The sequence below is a fragment of the Podarcis gaigeae genome, assembly GCF_964106915.1.
Source record: "Podarcis gaigeae genome assembly, chromosome: 9".
Classification (NCBI taxonomy): Eukaryota; Metazoa; Chordata; class Lepidosauria; order Squamata; family Lacertidae; genus Podarcis; species Podarcis gaigeae.
In genome coordinates this window covers 56,518,041-56,539,477 of record NC_139685.1, presented here as the reverse complement: position 1 = coordinate 56,539,477, position 21,437 = coordinate 56,518,041, and the positions used below count along the sequence as shown (strand labels likewise).

Genomic DNA, 21,437 nt, shown 5'->3' with positions numbered 1-21,437 from the left:
CCACTGTCTCACACAGGTACAATCCTATGCTCACATAGATTTGTACAGTACACTAAATCTGCTGCTGTTTAGGCCCGGTTCCACTTCATGGCTACTTTGAAAATAGGAATTGTAAAAGGAAATGTTACCTGCATATGTTGTGAACCACCCTGTGATCTTCAGATGAAGGGAGGTATACAAATTTAATAAATCATAATAAAGTAATAATTATACTGTCCATGGCTGTTCATCCAAGCATGGAGATCCATGCATGTCACAATATCTTTGAGCAAATCGTAGATGAATGTGGATGACACATCTTCTGAGGACTTGCATACATGTTAAACAATTATTGTGTCCTAATCTTAAATATAATAGACAGAAAAGCGTTCAACGGTGTTATAAGTTTGTGGCTAGGCAATACTATCCTAAAATATCTGGATGCAGTAAAGGGTTAGAATTTAAGCCACCCCTATATTCCAAGGTCTAGTGGGGGCTGGAGTTTAAACCAGTTTTTCTGTGTCCAGGAAACAGCCTGGCAAGAGAACCATCAAGAAATAATAACTGGAATGGTTGGGCCTTTTAGGAAGGCCATTAACAGAGACTCTCTGGGTCAGAGAGAAACTGGGAAAGCTGCTCCATGAGATGAGAAAGTTAACAAGAAAAAGGCCAGAGTTTTAGGAGGGAAGGGCAAAATTGCAATGGGAGATGAGGTAATCGAATTGGAAAAAGTCTCTTTTGCAAGCTGGAGGGGGGTGCAGAGCATGATGTGGGCAGTCTGTTTTATGCTGCAGAGAAGATCAGACATGATGTTTGGGGTCTCTTGGAATCCAATGCTGCAGCAATAGGCAGAACAAGACCCTCTTGGGGTGTGAATTCTCTGCCCTCTCTCCATCTAGGTCCAGGTTGTATACATGTGTAAATAAATCATATATCATAAAGACATCACAGTCTCCACTGTGTTTCTTTGTTCCAAAAGAAAACACAGAGCCTCTTAAGCGTGCTGGTACTTCTAGAATCTCGCACTGCTCAGAGATTGGGTTGCCTTGTAACAATATGAAGTGGGGGGATATGGAAGAAATCACAGGGGGGAAATGGGTATCATTGAATTATTATCCAAAAATAAAAATTAAAAATTGGCAAGATGTTGTTGGACAGACAAAACATTTCCCCCCAAGGAACAATAATCTGGATTAGTGAAATCCATTTTTTCAAAATAGCTATATTTTCCGATCAGTATTCTTAATTTGTAGTCCTGTAGATTACCCCTATTAGTTTTGTTGTAGTGCAGCCTGAGGTTGTTTCACGAGGCCAGTAGTCTTATGCTTAGATGCTCTTTATTATGTCAGCTGTGGATCATAACAAATAGGCTTAATCAGTATTGGACTGTTGTTTGTTATGTGAGCGTCCCTAGGTTTAGAAGTAAGTCTTATTGACCGAGGATATAATGTTTCTATTTCTTGTCATTAGATCTAAGTTTGCTTAGTCTCTATGGATGTTGTCAGTAATTGTGGTTCATCCTCCTTTAGCCTGCGGGATCAGGCCAAATGCCCGTCTCATTCAGCAGTCTTCTCTCACATTGGCCAAACAGATTCCCTTGGGTAGATGCCCAGAAGCAGAACCAGAGCTCAACAGCACTCTCCTCACCTGCAACTCCCAACAACAGCCACACAGAGGTATAGTGCCTCAAATAGTGAAGGTAGAACCTCAGGCTTCATCACAAACATTAATATGCTGTGCTACGAGTATCACTGTGGTGTAGTGTTGGACTAGGACTGGAGAGATCAGGTAACCTAGGGGAAAATGTATCTCAGCCTACCATTACAGGATTGTTGTGAGGATAAATTGAAGATACGGAGAACCATGTATGCCCTTTTGTGCGCTTTTTAGAGGAAAGCTGGGATACAAATATAAATAAACAAACTATTGTTTGTTGGGAATGAGCTTCAGACTCATACCCCACCCCTTTTTGTGTGGCATTGGAATGAGTTTCGAAACTTCTGCTTCTGTTTTTCTTTAAATATAGCTTGTTGTGTCATCTGGTTAATATTAACTTCTTTCAGAGAAATGACAGTTAACATTAACCACAGTTAGCCAGTTGACAAGAAGCTGGGTAAGCAGAAACCTCCAAACTCCTCACAACTGCACTAGAGCAAAGAGGGTAAGTAGATTGTGAGCCTGAGGTTCACCTGGGCTTATTTGTATCAAACTAAAAATATAGTTTAGTGTGATGCTTGAACACAGCCAATAAAATAAAATGTTTTGAGCATTTTTAGTAAAGTGAGAATTGAGTGTTGGAGCAATGTTGTGGTGTAAGGAGAGTCTGATTGTTGAGTGACTGTGTATGTGGAGGTTGTGTATTTAGATTTGGGTAGTGTGAATCTGTATGTAAGTGATTTTGTTGACCGTATTATTATTTTTAAAGTTCATGAGATTGTTTAGATGCTATATACTTGTGCAGCATTTTTATGTATGTTCTGTCATCAGAGCCAGCCCACCCATGAGGCAGGGTGGTCTCAGGTGGCAGAAAGCATAAGTGGCAACATCACCACTGGAATGTGCCTCTTGGTGAGAGGAACGCTTTCTGGCGTGCGGCATTCTTATCTTCCCCAGCCCTGGGGCAGAGCAGACAAGCAGCAAGACCTTGACCTTGCAGAACACCCTCCACAGTTCTGTTTTGTTGCGGACGGAGGGTGTTCTAACAGTGGGGCAAACAGGCTTACACATGACAGTTAATTACACATGCTCATCTAGCTAGGGATGTAGATGGCATCCTGCTTCCATATGCATAGTGCCTTTAATTAAGCTGGGGAAAATACATTGTTTCTGTATTATGGTGGTAATACCATATTATAAATGTTATAGTGGGTCAAAGTTCTTCATCCACAGTTCCTTTTCGCCTTTATCTTTATTTAAACACCAGTCCACAATTATACAGCATTATTTGAGATTGTTTTCTGCTTTAGTACTCTGATTGTATGTATGCCTGTATGAAAGCCAGGCATGGCATCTAGCATCACTTGGACATGTGCGAATCCACAATTTTAGCCTGTGCTTTGTTTTTTAAAGACTGATTTTTTAAAATAAAAAAACCCTGCTGTCTTAGATATAGCTGTCAAGGAGCAATAGGGCTGAAATGATCGTTTAAAAATCCAGCAAAACTGACAAGAGTTGTGGCCCAGGACATGCCTCTTCCTCATCATGAAATGCTTTTCTAATATACTGACTGGCCTTTTGATGTTCCTTTCTATGATAATGAGGTAATTACAATTTTACTTTTTTTAAAAAAATGTAGTTGCTAATAATTCCAGAAAGCAGCTAGATCACAGTTGTCTATTTTTCTGTCAGGCAAGTGATAGTGATTCTCGATTATAGAGATAAATGGGTTAGGATTTTCTAATGTTGCTTCTGAATAACCGGGACCTCACTGATGTATGTTGCAATCATTTTACTGGTGAATAATAGTGTTAATGTGTCAGTTACTATGGTAAAAGGTAAAGGACCCCTGGATGGTTTAGTCCAGTCAAAGGAAACTATGACACATAATATAACATATTTCAGTGTGAGTTTTTAACTGTGTTAATAGAAACCTCTTTAACTTAGACTTTTTTGGGTAAAGCCAGACTGTCAAATGAGTATCATGCACACCTTTATTTGTGCTCGTATTTACATTGGTCTAGCTATGGCGGTTGGGACCATTTTGGTGTTTATACAAAGGTTAAAAAGCCGCCCATCCCAACTTCAGTGGGCCAACAGCAGAAAATAAGAGGCTGGCTATAATAAATGATATATGAAGTCCTGATAACGTACTGTTTGCTGTGCACCAATTGCTGAAACCTTTGATCACTAGTGTTGTATGGCTGATGCTTCAAGGAAGTGTTTTTGGTAACATTATTCACATAAATGGGAACTAGTAGGTGAAGTGCCATAGCTCTGTGATAGAGCACATACTTGGAAGGCATAAAATCTTCATTCAATCCCTGGTACTTCCAGTTAGAATGATCATGGGTAGCAGGAGGTGGGCACTGCTGTCTGAGACCATAGAGAGCTGGTGTCAGTCAAAGTTGACACTGGTTGCATTTAGGTATCATGCTGAACCATAGTTTATCTTGATGAGAATGACTCTAGATGATCCTTAAATTCCAGGGCTTTCTAACTCCCTCTCCTCTTCCAGTGTGACTACAATGAAGTGATTGGAAGCTTTCATTTAGCAGTTTAGCATTACATCTGACTCCTAAATTGTGGTTAATTTTGACTGGTTTGTTTGAAACAAGGCAACTTCATAAACCACAGTTTGAAGTTAGCTTAATTTAAACAAACCATAGTTTAGATTTTAACCACAACATTTCAAACAGCATTCTTTCCCAGCCTTGCATAGAGATGCTAGAAATTGAACCTTGAATCTTCTATATGCAAAGCATGTGGTAATTTTCTATTTCATATCCTTCCTACAAGAAACTTAGGGGAATTCTAGTGTCCTAGCAACTTTATGAAATGGGTTTGGCTGAGAAAAAGTAACTTGATCTAGGAGCACTTACCCCTGGGTTTTTTAGAGGCTGACAGCAAGAAAATATTGCTTTGAAGTGTTCAAGGAAAAAGCTAAGGGGATCAATGAGAAGCAAAGTATTTATTTCACATAGTTGATACTACAGTTGAAAACATATTGATGGAAAACATCATTACTAACAGACCATTAAAATGAAACATTGACTAACGTAAGAAAGAATCTGAAATGTAAGACGTCTGATGAAAATTACCACCTACCAAATCTCTGCTTAGCAAAAGTTCTGAATAGGAATTTTTAAACATCTGAATTACGATTACATCATAAACAGTTCCAACTTTGCTCTGAGTTGCCTCAGAATCTTTCTGAGTACTTGTACAGCTCAGCCATTATGTAAAACTGTTGAGCATGAACTGGTTATGATGGCATTTCAAAGTGTCACTTGGGACATTGTATTGTACCTAGGATTTGGATCAAAGAACATCTTAAATAGTCAGGTCAGAAGGAAAAGTAGGATGTTTTTCCCATTTAAGCTTCTTGGACTTTCTTTAAACTTGTATATATGTTTACTGATTCCCAACCTAATGCATAGCCTACAGTGATTGGGCCACATAGATCTGCCGAAATTCTGCTGTGCAGCCTGCTGAATCCTCTTTTAATAAGTATACTTAGTTTCTTTTCTTCTTTCTCCTCACCCCAAAGGAATTACATTCCTCTTTGATTATATGATGGCAGAAATATTTGGTATGATGTCAGTGGCAAAGAACATCTTCTGTTGACTGCTCACCTTTTTGTTGTTGTTGGCATCTGTCTGTCTCAAGAGACTATGGAAGAGTGTCTCATCAAGGGTAAAGGCGAACCATTGGAGAGTTACATCGCTTGATGTGGGAGTAGAGACCAGTACACGAGAGACATGTTTTATTGGAGCTGGGGCAGATGAAGGCTTCTGGTTTTGCTAATGCAGATGCACCATGGCATTTCTTCTCTCTGCACTCCTCCTAGCTTCTGTGGTCATTGCTGTGGCTACATAACTTGACTGTTGCAAAGTGCCAGTATTTGACTGTAGGTACTGGCCTGCTAGAGGTGTTAAGAAGCATGTGCTATGCATTATCAAATTGTGATTTTTCTGCCCCCCCCCCACTTTCTACTTAAAAAAGATAAAAGCAATACATTTTCTGGGTATAAGGCAAGTGCACACAGGAACAAGTGCCATCAATGTTACACTAGCAAACTCACAACCTGAAACTCATCAGAGGTTTAAACTTTCCCGGCCTTTAGTGACATCTTTGCCATGGAGATCATCTTGGGTAGAAAGATGAGGGGAAAATACTTTATATAAATGTGGGAAATGTCTGTGCTGGCAGTTTTTGCAGTGCTAAAACTAGTTGCTCTTTAGTTGTTGTTGCTTTTTAAAGTTGATGAATATTTCATGCCTCAACTGGTTTGTTTATTTATTGCATTTATATATTACTTATCTGCCAGTGCACTGAAGGCAGCTTCAGTACAGCTATACCGCCTAACAGACGCAGTGCAAAAAGAAATGGGTGGGGATGGAAAGGGGAAAATAGAATTGATACCTAAAATTGGTTATGTAATGTTGCATAGTTGCTGTTATGAATCATGACCCATGAGACATTTGTGGGAAAGGAGGAGCCAGATAGCAACCAGTCTTAACTGAGTTATGTTTCACATTTGTCTCTTATACTTGCAGTAGTATCAACAGTGACCTCTTAATGCAGAAGAGAGTTATGTTTTCTAACTAGTGCCTGTGCTGGTCTCCTAGCGCCAGGCATGCATGAATACAGAAAGTGTAGCAGCTTTGAATATAGACATAATATTGCAACAAACAAGTTAAGAAAAAAGGTCTAGTGTGTAGGTAAAGGGCATACCTGCAGGGTGACCAGTTATGCATCAGCAAAAAGGAGAGACCCAACCAAGCTGAGGACACAGAGTTGCATATGCTCGTTTATGTGCAAATGTTAGAGATAATTACTAACATTTAAATTTTACCTAAGAAACCCAATTATTTTCCCATCCAAATCATCCCCAGCATATTATTCAATTTATATGCTCCCCAGATCACCAGCAATGGTTCATCCTTAATTTACCACCCAGATGATCCAGGTTCTGCTCCTAAATAAAATTTCCTTCAATTACTGCCTATTAATCAATCATTTTATCACTACCCCCTCCTCAAATTTAATCAAACAAAATAAATAGGGTGTACTGGCAGTAGAGCATGATTCCCTTTACTCGGTGGCAGATTCTTACTTTGGATAAGGTGACTAGCAGTGTTTTTTCTTTCTTTTAACTTAAACCAAAAACAAGCTGCATGTGTGAACTCAAACTCCAAATGTGGAGGGAGGTAACCAACGTCATTTCCTCTTCCTTGTAGAGATACTATATGAGAGGAAATGTATATTCCTTTTTCCATAGTGTTCATAAGAACAACATTGCTTTGCCTTTCACAGGGGCATTAGTTTCTGTTGTAGCTCAAGAGCCAGCCAGCCAACAATTGTAGCTGTTGTGTTTGACTTTAATAGTAGAAGGAAAGATGGACCACTTCATATCTCATCCTGTATGTCTGGTACCAAATGGACAAAGGCCATCTTAAATCGAATTTTGTCCTCCATAAGTGTTTTTTTCAGAGAAAGATAAGGGATTTAGATTTTTGCAGGAAATAACTTGTTTCTTGAATAAAGAGTGCTAAATTACAATCAAGTTTTGTTTAAATTTTAGGAAATGGTTAAATAAAAATACAGTCGTACCTTGGTTCTCGAACAGAATCCATTCCAGAAGTCTGTTTGATGTTCAAAAACCAAGGCGTGACTTTCAATTGGCTTCGGAAGCTTCCTGCACTCAATCGGAAGCTGCGGAAGCCGTGTCGGACATTCGGCTTCCAAAAAAGCTTCGCAAACCGGAAAACTTCTGGGTTTGTGGTGTTCGGGAGCCAAAACATTTGAGTCACACATCAGCATAGTGTGTGTAGCTACTTCCTGTCACAATAAATCATGTGTCAGGAATGGCAAGAGTAATCTAGGTATTTTTGGATTTAATTTTTAACTACTATAGTTGTTCTTGCCATCCCTTTATATTTATGTACCAATGCTAAAACTTTTCACTATGGACAAGGAGTCTATATTTTCAAGAAATGGAAAGAGAGACTACAGTAAAACTATAGTAAAGCTTCTTAACTTAAAATGTAACTGTATTTCTTTATTTCCATGTTTTAGTCGCTGTGTATTCTGTGGTAACATCTTGCCTCATTTAGGAACAAATTACAGTTAGGTATCAACTCTTATATAATTAATACACAAATATTCCAGATTCCTATGTCACTTGACAACCTCTCATGGTGATAATAAATATAAATGACACATCCTAAATATAGCTGAGCCACTTCTTCTTGGTGGGGCATGTGACTAATTACACTTTTCCTTTTGCTGACTGTTGACTCACACTTTTTAGCTGGGTAAAGGAAAGTACATATTACTCACTCTCTCTCTTTTAATGCCTATGACTAAACTTTGGGCTTGTCCACATCAAACTTTACTGTGTGTTTTCAGCTGTTTGCATTCCCATTTAATTTGCATAGTCCACATAACATTACATCAAACAACAGCAGTCTCTGTAAATTCAGGTTTACCTGATATGGGGATTATCCAATAATTCCAATCCACTTGGGGCCCCAAATGGTTTTGGAGAATACTTTATCATAGAATCACAGAATTCCATAATTTGGAAAGTCCCACAAGAGTCTAGTCCCGTGGTTCTCAACATGGGGCACATGCCCCACAGGAGGGCAAATCGAGCTTGTTTAGACCAAGTTAATGGCCTTTTAGGCTTCCTCCACGTGAATAGGAGTTCACTTTTGAATAATAAGAATTATATATCATTGGGCAGGGGGCATCAGGATTTTAGAGATGCTTAGGTGGGGCATGGCCAAAAAAGGTTGGGAACCACTGATCTAGTCCAACCCAGATGGACAGTTATTTTTACCAAGTATGATAATTATTGAGTTCATCCCCACCCTGAACTCTGACTTCTTCTCTATTCCAGTGCACAAGCTAAGAGTTGACTCTACATCCCAACTTGCTTCATCCTTCATCCTCAACATGCTTTGTTTATAATGTATTGTGTTTATAATGCAGTGCTTGAAACTTTGGTGATAATGGGTCACTGTGTTTTGCTCTTGCTCCTAAAAGAAGCAATCATTTGTCTAATGAGCTTTATGCCTAATGTTTATAAATGATGTTGCAAAGTAAAGTGCTTGATTTGAGAAAAGCTTGCTATCTGCCTTGATTTGATGGTTCTTTCCTGTGTCTTGAAAGCTATACTTGGAGATCAGCCTTTTGGCCTGAACTAGCCTATGGCCAAAGCAAAAACATAATGCAATTGTATTCTGGTTCTTTATGACTGAGTATCTTAAAAGACATTGCCAGTTTTGTACACTAGCCAGTGGATATAAAAAACCTGGTAAAATCATTTTGTACAGTACAACACAAGGATGTAACAAATCCAATTAATGATGACTTTAAGCTATGATATTGGGAAAACCGCAGGTTGTGCTGCAGAGTTATGAAGGATGTAGAATGCATTATTAAATATCACAACAATAGGGATAAGATATCCAAAGAGAAGCACTACTGGACATAAAACTATCTCCTTTCAGTATATGTTCATGTACTGAAGCAGTGAAGTTTATCTTCTCATTTTGAAAACAGCTTAAACTGAACTGAATTTTAGTTTTAATAGTAGGCATTCCTTGCTTTGATATTCTGGTTTGTATGGAGCCCTGACATCAGTTTCCTCATTCCAATGTCATGGGAAATTCTGTTGTGTTTGTTTTGATTTTTGATTTTGTTTTGTTTTGTTTGCTGTCAGAGGAAGAAGAAAAAGGTGAGGCAAGAAAGGAGTGCAGAGACACACTAGTTCCTACCGTTTTAGGGACTCAGCTCCGCATTTGTGTAGGGTTCTTAGTTTTTTCCCCTCCCAAAGATATCTCATAAGGCAGCGGAGTTTGCTGAAGGGGCAACAGGGTTTAGTGAGCAGGGAGAGCCAGTGACAAGGAGCAGTTCTAATAAACTTGAATTCTGGAAGGAGAAGCAGGAGCCAGTTTTCTTTAAATAAATAATAATGCACAATCAATATAGTAGACTTTATCCCAATTCACATCTTTTATGTGGACTTGGTATCCTGTATCACTCTTTCTCAAGCCTACAGGTTATACACATGAACATACTTGTTTCTTTCAGATGAGGTGCCGGGGGGAGGTGATTAAGCTGCTACTTGGAAGGCAAACATATTTCACACAAATTATTGCAATCTAAAGCAGTATTTCTCAAACACCTAATAATTAGTTTATCGTTCTCTCTTTTTTCTGGGTTAAAATTGAAGGCACGCTTAATTCTTGCATTCAAAGACATATGTATGTATTTTCTAAACCCATTTCCTAAAAACAATGTGTAGGCATCCTCCTTGCTAGTTCAGGGTAGTCTGTAATACTTGATCCTGTTGCAGAACAAGGCATCGGACTTCCTATACCCCAACCCATATAAATAAGAGACCAATAAGACTGGGTTTTGGGTAAAAACAGGCCACAACTTTACTGAATACAGATGAAAGAGGTTTGGCTTGGGCATGGGGCAATCTAAATACTTCTGGCCCGCCCACTGGAAGCGACGTGTGGTCAATCCAGGTGGGGGTTCCTAAGACTTACATCAAATAGGGTGTTCCCATGAAATAGGGTGGACATGGCCACTCCCCCCGATCCCTTTACCGGGATACCCCAGCGTTTGGAGGGGCAGGCGAGGACTACAACCTCCCCTCCGTCCGAAACAAGGGATTGCCCCAATGCTCAACTATTACTCAGTTTGAACCTAGGTATCAGCTGATATTTCTAGGACTCTCCCATGTCTGTTGGCTATAGTGTGACCTGCCTCAACAAATTCTTGCATTCCCCTCCTTCCCATGATATTCCTTTGTTGCCCTTAATACTGACCATAGGAAAATGTTCCACAATATCTTTTGGTTCCGAAGGGCATAGAATTATATCTAATATATTGCCTTAACTTTCAAAGCACACTTCAGCCTCTCTTGTGGCAATGGCTTGACCAACCAATGCTAGTCTAACCATAGTTTACAGCACCACGTAAATAGAAAACTTAGATTTTGCTTACTGTCCATAAAAATATAGTCATCATACGTTAAGGTTTTAGAACATTAGAAGCCAATGTCTGCCTGTTTGTTCATTCAAACTTGCACTTTGTATTTTGAATGATTTTCATTTTCATTTTATTTTTAACTTCATTTGGATTTACAGTTACTGTACTGACTGCATTATTTCTAAAGGAGTGATATTGTATTGACTGATTCTTTTGTTTACACTGTTGTGAAAACAAAGGTGAGCCAGAACAAATAAACTTCAGTGACTAGAATATTCAGGACTCATTCCTTTGACTGCTTACTTGGTTGTGTATTGTTCCTGGTGATCTTGACCCAACTGCTTTCAGTGTTTGGAGCATACAAATTACTTGGTTTCTAATGGCTACAGATTATTTAGTGCTGCTTCTAGAGATCAAAAGGATAGTGTCAGGCTTGGCTTGTATAATGGATAGGAGAGAGAAAGCAAAGATCAAAAAGAACTTTGCAGCTGTATCTAAGGGCAAGCATGTTAAAAGGGAACTAGTTGGACATTTAAGAGCAGAATAAGACATAGGGACAGAAATGTATTTTCCTCATTCTTAAGGACATTCTGTTCCCCTTTGTAAATGGGCATACTTTAAAAGCTGAAGTCTTATCTGTCCCATCAAACTTATCTTCCCTATCTGTATCTGATATTACTCATGAATTAAGTGACTTGCAGCACATGGAGATGCCTTGAACCAGTGGATTAGACTTTCACGTACCAAAAGGCATCTTCTCCTCCATGCCCCAGGGACAGGGCTCAGACTGGAAAATTGAAATAGTAAAGAGAATCAAAAGGAGTGTACACAGTGTAACTATCTGGCATTGCTGAATAGCCACAACTTATTCCCATATTTATGAAATTATAGTAGTTTGGCACAACTATGAAGTCAAATGCAGCCTACCAACTATCTAACTGCCCCCTAGCGCTCAAATGGGTCTATGTTTTAGATATGTGTTTACCTGTGATTGGATAAAAATTTTTGTGTGTGATTGTTGTAAGGTTACTGGCAGGCTGCATTCTACATAATAAATCACAAGCTTGTAGAACTCTGATAAAAAGGAAGGACCTTATCGTATTGAAGTTGTGACAAGCTTGATGCCCAGCAACTTGCATTTTAGAATTGCTAGGTACTGAAAGCAACTATTAAGAGCTCAAATCTAATGTCCAGCCATCCAGGAAAACCCAGGAAAGCTGTACTGGACATTAGAAATGGCCACCACCTGTACTGTCCAACATACATGCAGAGGTAACTGTGACGATTTTTGCAAATTTTACATCTTTGTCAACTTTAATTGCAGAGAATGTATTGATGGTCCCTGGAAGAAAAGCTTGTGAGACTCTTTCCTTAATTGAAAGTTAAATTGGAATCCCCGGTTTCGACATGCTTTGTTAAAGGACCAAGATTGGCTGGAATTACGGGAAGCAGACTTTAAAAGAAGCAGGAGATAATATTAGAAATCAGACAAGAATTTGTTAATTTTGCTGCACGTGTTAGGATGGATACCATAGAGACAGCAAAGCTTGAAGAGCACATGGAAGTCCAGAACAATGAAACTGCAAATGGTTATGCTCGACCCACACTCACTGTCAGTGAGGAGAACAAGAACAGCAGCGGCAAACCAAAGGTTTTATCCAATGGTTTGCGGAAAGGCACTAAGAAGTATCCAGACTATATACAGATTTCTATGCCCGCTGAATCTAGAAACAAACTTCCTTTAGAATGGTGGAAAACAGGCATTGCCTTTGTGTATGCTGTCTTCAACTTAATTCTAACGACTGTCATTATCACAGCGGTACATGAGAGGGTGCCTCCCAAGGAGCTCAGTCCTCCATTGCCAGATAAGTTTTTTGATTATATTGATCGTGTAGAATGGGCTTTTTCTGTATCAGAAATAAATGGAATTATACTGTTTGGATTATGGACAATCCAGTGGCTGTTTCTCAGATACAAGTAAGTTGCACAGCTTCTTTTCTTCTTATTATTAAAGACCAAACTAGATGTCAATTAAAGACATAGGCAGTTATGTAACTTGTCTGTCTTTAACTAATTAATCACTTACCTACAGGGATCAGAATAGAAATCTGTTTTATGGCATGGCTGGGATTTTAGAAAAAAAACTGTATGAGGGGACTTCTATTCCAGTCTCAATGGGGGAGTGATTCCTTTACAGTGAGAACTGAGCTTCCTCAATCATGCAGGTAGCTTAGGAAAAAATGATATGTAGTGAACATTACACATATTAAGGACACATCTAGTTTGGCCCTCCCTGAGAGAATTCAGAGTTTTACCTATTAATCAAAATTTACTTATTAATCATGAGGACTTGCAAAAGAAAGGACTGAGATACTAGAAAAAAAGATACATGCAAGTCTGCAATAATGCTATTATAGAAATGGTAAGTGGTGTTGCCTAACATTTTGGATTATCAGTTTTTCCTTCTTTATATAATTATGTTTAAAACAAATGGATTTGTAACAAAGATGCAACATATTTGTATTTAATCTGAATATGATTTAAGATGCAGTCCTATAGCAATTTATCTGGGATTAATTCCTGTTCAACTCAATGGGACATACTTCTGAGATCGCACATGTAGAATTGTTCAATTCACCTAAAAGAAAACTAGCACAACAAATATTGAATATGTGCTACTATCTATATTTCAGTTCATCAGTGCCAAACCCTTCATGCAGAGAGTAGTTCTATGGTCACAGCCACATACAGGAAGCAGCTAGTAACATGATGAATTATGCAGCTTCCCAGAGTTGGTTGTATGGGAAATAAGTCTTGCAGGAATTGTTACTGCTCTACATCAGCTGTTTTACTCAAAAATATGTATATGTCACCTTCCTAGAATCTAACCTTAAAAGTGATATACGACATTGATAACAGATCCCATAAGATACACTTGGGTGGTCAAATAATAGAGAAGTGCATGTCTTAGTAGTTCCACAAGTATGAATTGCTATTTTTGTAGCATATTGGTCCATAAAATAGACATATTACAGTCAAATGTTGCAAATCTTGAAAAATCTAAAACTTTACTATAAAATTTATGGTGTCATTGGCTTAGTCCTGTGGAACATTCTTCCAATAGAGATTCAGCAGGAAATTTCAATTTTAACTTTTAAACATCTGCTGAAAACTTTTCTATGATGGTAGGTTAATGTGGACAATTAAAACATATTTTGCAATAGTTAGCTTGTTTGTGATTTTAATTTTTTGCTTGGTTTTTATTGTGTATGTATACATAATTGTTGCAAACCACTTTGATATTTTTTGACATTGCAGTAGAAAAGTATTTTTTATAAATGAATAAATAAGAACGTGGCTGTAACAGTTTTCCTGTTGTACTCATTATCCTATGCTATGGAGTACAGATTAAGAGTGGGAAAGATATGTTGAATTTTGCAGGCATAGTCTTTTTATGGAGTTGTACTTATAGCATAACTACATGAACAATCTCTCTTTAATATTATTTTTCAGATCAATAGTGGGACGAAGGTTCTTCTTTATAATAGGAACTTTATACCTTTACCGCTGCATTACCATGTATGTCACCACTCTCCCTGTGCCTGGAATGCATTTTCAGTGTGCTCCAAAGGTAAACCTAGTAAATGCAAATTATATTTATTTTACAAATCAGTTGGCTTGGAGTTCTTTATCCAACCAAACACTTCCAGTCTCCTTCAGCTTGTGTTTCTTCTTATTTTGTTCTCCCTATGACAAACTAGCTAAATGGAAATTCTCAAGCCAAGGTTCAGCGGATCCTGCAACTAATTTCCGGCGGTGGACTGTCTATAACAGGCTCACACATCTTATGCGGAGATTTCCTGTTCAGTGGTCACACTGTAGTGCTAACACTCACTTACCTATTTATCAAGGAATGTAAGTTTCAATTTTTCAATTTTTTTTAATTTTCATAAATGCTTAGCAACACTATTCCACCGATTTTTATACTAGTTTCGGTATTCTGTATGTGCACCAATCTAACCAAATGCTTCTGATTTTGGATTGAAAATAGCAGAAAGTCTGGGCCAGTTCTGACGTTTTGGCCAGTGCATGAAATACTTTTAAAATTGCTCCATTTGGTGACTCTTACATGGTAGATCAGTCATGTGAAGCAGCTTACCAGGTTTTTCTGTGCGAATGTAATTATCCCAAGGAAAAGTTTGTATTTAAGTGGAAAATATGGGCAGGATTGAATTAATGAGTGCCACCAGGAAACCACAGGCAAGGGCTTCCACTGGCCACAACTGGGGTTTCCCCTCTTCTTCCCCCCAGGTGTCCCCTGAAGTTGCCTTGGGTAAGGGAAGAGAACTCCTAGAACAGAATGTGGGTGGAGGAAAGAGCAAGCTGATAAACCATGCAAGCAGCAATGCTTGCGCTAAGAGCAATCTGCTTTGCACTACATTGAATTCCTGTCTGTTACTCAGTTCACTTGATGAACTGCTCCACACCTAAAGCCTTTCTTATTTTCCTAAATGTTTCGTATGGTTTTAGGTGGTCTTAGTGTGGCAATCCTAATGTGCAAACTAGGCCTCATGGTCTTAGTTTTTGGTTGTTTTTTAAACACAGCTATCTAATTTGGATGGCTTGTTGCAAACTGTTCCTTCAGTTAAAAAAAAAGAAAAGATCTTTGTGTTCCCAAGCCTAATTCAGTTACTATAAATTGGTGTAGGACAGAAATAATTGCTTACCTTTCTCTTTGGCATTGTCTTCCTTGTTGTTTCTTTTTGCCACGAGGTCTCATAAAATAAATATTCCCTTATTTATTTACATGTTTATGCCACACTTCCTTCAGAGAACTTGGGGTTGCAGAGAAGGTCACTTGTGCACTTCATCCTCATAACAACCTTATGGGGTCAAGTAGGCTGATAGAGAGTTCCTGGTCCAATGTCAACCAATGATGGGTCTTCCTAGTCATTGTCCAAAACTCTACCCACTTCACTACACCAATTTGTAGTTCTAGAAGACTTACGCATGAGTACTGTATTTTGGTTGTTAGAAGCCTGGTGCTAACAAAGAACAAACATGTCAAAAACTGGGTTCCATATAAACTGGAAAACATGCCTTTCATTGGCATATGCATGTTCCTATTAACATGAATATACCTATGTAGGTTCTGTGAATCCTGAATATGTGACAGTTTCTGGTAATGCAATATACATATTACATTTTAATACATTAGTGGAGGTGGGAGAATATTATGTGGATATAATGTTCCATGAGTAGTTGGTAAATAGCCGTTTCATGCACTCTTTTATGTGAGGATGTTGTCACAGATGTCCTGTGGTCATGTTTAATCATCCCATTTAATGTTGCTGTTTAGTTTACCTATCTAGCATTTAGCATATGCCCTTTGCAGAAAAAGAAAAAGAAAAAGAAAAAGGAAAGGAAAGGAAAGGAAAGGAAAGGAAGGAAATTATTACTGACATGGGGCTATTACAGCCATTTTCTTCACTAGATTGTCCTATGAACCCTGGAATACTGCTGGCAGGGTTTTATAAATAAGTGGTGTGGACTGTACATCAGGATATTATCTACTAATTTCTTGTTCCTGTATGATTATGGGGGTGGGGAGGATGCTGTTTGAAGCAAGAGCAAATACTGCTCCATTATTCTGAAGCTGAGTGCAATATGCTCCACTGATCTTTCTGAACAGGCATTTTGCCAATCTGAAAGATGCTTCCTGTGTTCTCATCCCTGTTTATCAATATATTTAACTCCCTGGCCAGAGATGGCTGTACAAGCTTCCTTCCCTCCATTTTGACATTTATTTTTGGAATGAGCAATAAAATGCAGTAGTGCACTGGTTTGTTTGTATTTTTAGTTAATTGCATAAATTGGATTGAATTTATTTGAAATAGGTACTGGTGCTGTTATTCTTCAAAAAACACAAAGGAAATGAATGATTCTCTGATCTAATTTCGCTATCTTCTTTCCTTCCTCAAATATAATTATGATTAGTGTGCTGCCATGTAAAAAGTGGCCATGGATTGAAAAAGAAAGATAGTATTATGGTGGTGGGAACCATTTACCCCTTTGAATGAATGGATTAATTTTCTTTTTTACTCGTATGCTTTTATGGATGTCAGATTGTTGCAGCACAATTTTAAGAGCTCTTAAATGTAAGTTTTGTATGAAGGGTTATGGTAGTGATGGTTCTGTAACACTCATTCCATTAGCTGCCAGTATGTTCCTTCCTCATAGTGTCAGATAGCAAGGACGAGTGACAGGAGGCTTGCAGCAAGTTGGAAGAATATGGGGAACAGGTAGTAAATCTGATCATTGTTGAGCTAGGTGGTACTCTTTGGGTGCCAGATTGGAGCCCATATTGCTAACCCATCTTTATAAAGCAATGTTGGTGGTGCAGATTATACAATTGGCCTTGAACATAGGAGACTGCCATTGGTCCATCTAGTCCAGTGCTATTTACACCAAGGGCAGTAGCTCTCCAAAGTCTCAGGCAGAGGTTTTTTCCTTGATGGAAAATTCTTTTAATTGAATAATCCAAGGATTAAGCCCGAAACCTTCTGCATGGCAGTTGTGTATTCTGCCATATCCCCTAGGAGCATGAGTCAGATATGTATTGTATGGAAACCCAGCCGGCAACATAGTGCAAATTGAGCAAATCAGCTGATTAGCCAGCATTCATATATTTATCTCCTGTTAAATTTACTCTATGGGATCAAATTATATGGCAACCTGTTCCTGTGAACTAAATATAATATTTTAGTTTATGTCTCTTGTGTGTGCATGTGGATATCCATGCATTTGCATTCACAAATTAGTTCAAATTCATATTCATCTGTTTTGCTGCTCTAGATACAATTCTCATATGAAACCTCTTTAACATGCTTTCCTTCTTGGGCAGATTCACCTCGTCACTTTTGGTGGTATCACTTGATCTGCTGGTGTATGAGTGTTGCTGGAATAATCTGCATCCTAGTAGGACATGAACATTATACTATAGATGTTGTCATTGCTTATTATATCACCACAAGGCTCTTCTGGTGGTATCACTCAATGGCTAATGAAAAGGTGAGTAACGGGAATAGCAGCTTAATGTTAGGTACTTGAGATATATAGTACTGCTTTACAAAATGTATTATGTTAAAATGAGATTGCTGAATTATGCTGGACTTTTTAAAGGCATTTTTACTTCCCCCCTGGAAATCTCATGGGTCAACATCTAAGAAAATATTGGTATAATCCAGAAAAAAAGTTAGTCATGGTGAAGTTTATTTGAATTTAAGGCACTAACATCCCAGTCCCACACAGAGGAGTAAGACCTGCCTTTTCAATCAGTTATCATTTCAAGTAAATGTGCACAGGAATCCCACCATAAACATCTAACTGCACACATTTGTTGCAACTGTGTTTTGGTAAATCATATCCAGTACCTTAACTACACTATACACGTGAAGCTTTTAAAAAAAAAGTTATCACAAATCTGGTTCAGTTTAAATGAATGCCTTTCTAAATTACTGGAACTTCCTTTACTTAATTGTGAACCAGTTAACTGTAAGTGGAGAGGCATTTTCACTACGGGAATGGAATGCTGGTCAAAAATATTGTAGTTAGTCTGGAAAACAAATAAAGCCATTTGCTGTAAGTAGCACAAAAAATGACCAAAAGAAAATTTCTATATGAGGTTAAGCAGGTTTGAGCTGCCTTATTACCTTCATGGGAGTCTAGGAATCCCACGTGTATGTCTCTGAGCTCCTTGGAGTAATACGAGGCGTTAATAAATAATACTACTTTGCCTGGTTTTACTTTACTGCCCTCTGTTTCAAATGGCGTCAGTTATCACAAAATTCCAGCACGAAAACCAATATGGAGCTAAATGACAGAGAGAAACTGATTGTCCTATCTGAATTATACCTATGTTTTATATGCTTTTTACTCCATGGAAGTGATTTCTTTCTAAGGAAAAAATAAGAATTATTCCAGTGGTTTAAATTTGTCTCTTTTTAAAGCAGTCTCAGCAGGATCTTAATATATTTTTCTCCCCCCTCTTAATGCAGAACTTGAAAATCTCATCACAGACAAACTTTCTCTCTCGAGCATGGTGGTTTCCAATATTCAATTTCTTTGAAAAGAATATACAGGGCTCCGTACCTTGCTGTTTCTCATGGCCAATATCTTGGCCCCCTAGCTGTTTCAAGTCTTCATGCAAAAAGTATTCCCGAGTTCAGAAAACGGGAGAGGACAATGAAAAATCCACCTGAAGAAAACGAAGACAAGAGAATGTATTGTTCTTTACTTCTACCAAAACATTTGTGCTATAACCAAAGCTCTTAAGATGACTAGATTGTTAACTGCAGAAGTGGACCAAACTTTGTGCAACTGATCTGAGAAAAGACAATTGTAGACACAAACAAAATAATTATTGCCCCTTGGTATATTTTTTTAGTCATACTGTACAGTTTCATCCCACTCTTCAGCGCTAGTAGACACTGGCACTCAGTGGCACTCTGGTGCCAACAGAACACTTCCTGAGGAGGAGGAAAGCTAGGACATTGGTTTCTTAATGAGATTCAGAGGTGCCAAAGAACACATCACACCATCTGTTGTTAAATATCACTCATCCCACAGAAGCACTGAAACAAAATATCTGCTTTAGACTCGTGGAGTTTGAAGAGCAAAACCATAGTAAACGATAAAAGGCACAATACTGGTCTTTCTAGCTATATGCAGAGAGTAACAGAGAGTAACAGAAGTTGGCAAGCAGTGGTCTTACTAGTGAAGGCAAGACTTGTTTTACATAACTGGTGACACCAGAAGTGAACCTTGATCTTTTTATACACTCTTATGGGAATGAATATATTATAACCCTGTAATGTCACCACTGTTTCCATATACTCTAGCTACCCTCTATTGTTTTTTACATTTTTTTTAAAAAAATAAGTGGCAATTTTATATATATATATCCATATATGACCATAAAACCTATTTTACCTGATGATACTGTAAGTTAGAAATAATGTCTACTAACATCGTCAGCATTCAACAACAGGAAAAAATAATTTATTGTTAAAATGCATATATGTAAGGCAAGGGAATTATTTAAATTTCTGCTGGTCAGCTTGCATGAATGTGTGGTGCATGTGCATAACACATTTTGAGTATATGCACTTTGCAGTGAATGCTCAAAAAATGGAGGATCTGTAATTGAAAGAGAATGTTGATACTCCTTCAGGCAATGACTGAAAATACCACTGAGTGCGGACAACCACATTGTTGGCTCTCAGAGGTATAAATTTGTAATTTTAAATAGTCATAAAATTCCTGCAGGATTGTTAACATTGTTTTTGTGATTGTACGTGGCTGTGCATCTATCTACACATGTATAGCAAATAATACATAAACTTGAGTGAACCATTTAAATGCTGTGGGAGACAAAACTTCTCTTGATCCTCCAGTCACTCACTGGCTTTGATCTTCTGTAAGGATTTTTTGAAGGCTTAAAAAGAAATGGTGCGATTTTTGCAAAAACTATGGAACAGTGGGCCTGAGAGCTGGATGTGCTACATCTACAGATGAACATCACATTGTTTTTTCCTTGGTGTGAATTTGAGTTGTTGTGCCAAGGGTATTCACTGCAATAGGTGTGTTTGTTTCACTATTACCTAACACTATATTTATTTATTAAATGGTCATGTGGCCAGTCTGCTACTTTATTGTTTACAGATTTTTGGTTGAACAAAATGTTTCTGTGTAATATAAAACTGTATATGTGAAAACACCCAAACATTTATTAAGTTAATGTTTAAGAAAGCTAACATGGCCCACTTTTTTTGTTCTGTTTTGTACAGGAATCAAACAGTGTCATTACCATTATAATATCTAGTAGTTAAATGTATTTTTCATTGTTGCCAATTGCTTTTCTATAAAAAAATCAGTAAAAGGAGCAGCTAGAGAAATAACTATTGAATTTGCTTAAGTCTAATCAGTTACTATAACTTTTTTTAAAAAAATAATGCTTTAAAGAGTGACATTAAAAAAAAGTAATGAGACAATTTGACTGGAAAATTTATTCTAATTTAAAATTCAGTGTGTAGGTCTGGGTGTTTCTTTCATTCACAGGCCAGGCCGTTAAGCTAATTCTGGTTTTCAGACTTATCACTTTGGCAACAACAAATCTTAGTACAACAAATAATGCATCATGGGAACAGAAGATAGTGAAGTATGATAATTCAGCCAGAAACCTTACTTTTATGGGTAATTTTTCCTTCCTAGAAATATTTAACTTACTTGCTCTCAGGCCAGTTACAGGTACATACATAATTTTTTTGTGTTAATAGCTAACAAGGTTAATAACTAACCAGTAAACGATTAGATGCAGTGGCTAATAAAATGACAAAATCAGATTTATAACTTAAGGCTAAAACAAACTTATTTTGATTTGCATTGGAGATGGTGGTCACGGTCCTGATAAATACAAAGGAAAGTATGTAGAGGGACTCTTTCTGATACATCAGTCACCCCAAGTCCTATTTCAGGGCTGCTTCAAACATGGCAAAATGTATAAAGGAGAGAGCATTTCTGTATGAATATAGCATTCAAGCTGTGTAGATCAACAAAATGTGTGCATATGTTTGCACATTAACAATCTACACCTATCCTGCATGCAACTTTGCTACAACAAAGTGGCTCTCATGATGCATTTTATCACATTTGAAGCAACCCTCAAGCTGGACTGAAACTCACATGTTTCAAAAGCAAGTGGCAAAGTTCGTGGTAACCTTCTGTGTGGA

The 21,437-nt window shown here is 37.9% G+C and overlaps 1 protein-coding gene and 1 long non-coding RNA gene across 8 annotated transcripts in view; one reads left to right on the top strand and one right to left on the bottom strand.

Moving 5' to 3' along the window:
• The window catches only part of LOC310852903, a 28,453-nt gene extending 23,793 nt beyond the window's left edge, over positions 1–4,660 (bottom strand). The window contains exon 1 of the long non-coding RNA XR_014568413.1: positions 4,518–4,660. This is a non-coding gene — a long non-coding RNA (uncharacterized lncRNA). The remainder of the gene's footprint in view (positions 1–4,517) is intronic.
• SGMS2 (sphingomyelin synthase 2) overlaps positions 1–20,696 on the top strand; it is a 29,366-nt gene extending 8,670 nt beyond the window's left edge. For 4 of the 7 annotated variants that reach the window (XM_083756768.1, XM_083756767.1, XM_083756765.1 and 1 more), the window contains 5 exons: positions 11,972–12,624; positions 14,161–14,278; positions 14,409–14,562; positions 17,552–17,718; positions 18,705–20,696. In XM_083756768.1, coding sequence (XP_083612894.1) covers positions 12,170–12,624; positions 14,161–14,278; positions 14,409–14,562; positions 17,552–17,718; positions 18,705–18,908 — 1,098 coding nt within the window. In that variant the 5' untranslated portion in view covers positions 11,972–12,169 and the 3' untranslated portion in view covers positions 18,909–20,696. Of the gene's footprint in view, positions 1–1,508; positions 1,656–2,122; positions 2,141–4,823; positions 4,981–11,971; positions 12,625–14,160; positions 14,279–14,408; positions 14,563–17,551; positions 17,719–18,704 lie in introns of those variants that run through there. The other 3 variants (XM_083756771.1, XM_083756769.1, XM_083756766.1) reach the window with 3 other exon arrangements.
• The last annotated feature ends 741 nt before the right edge of the window (positions 20,697–21,437 follow it).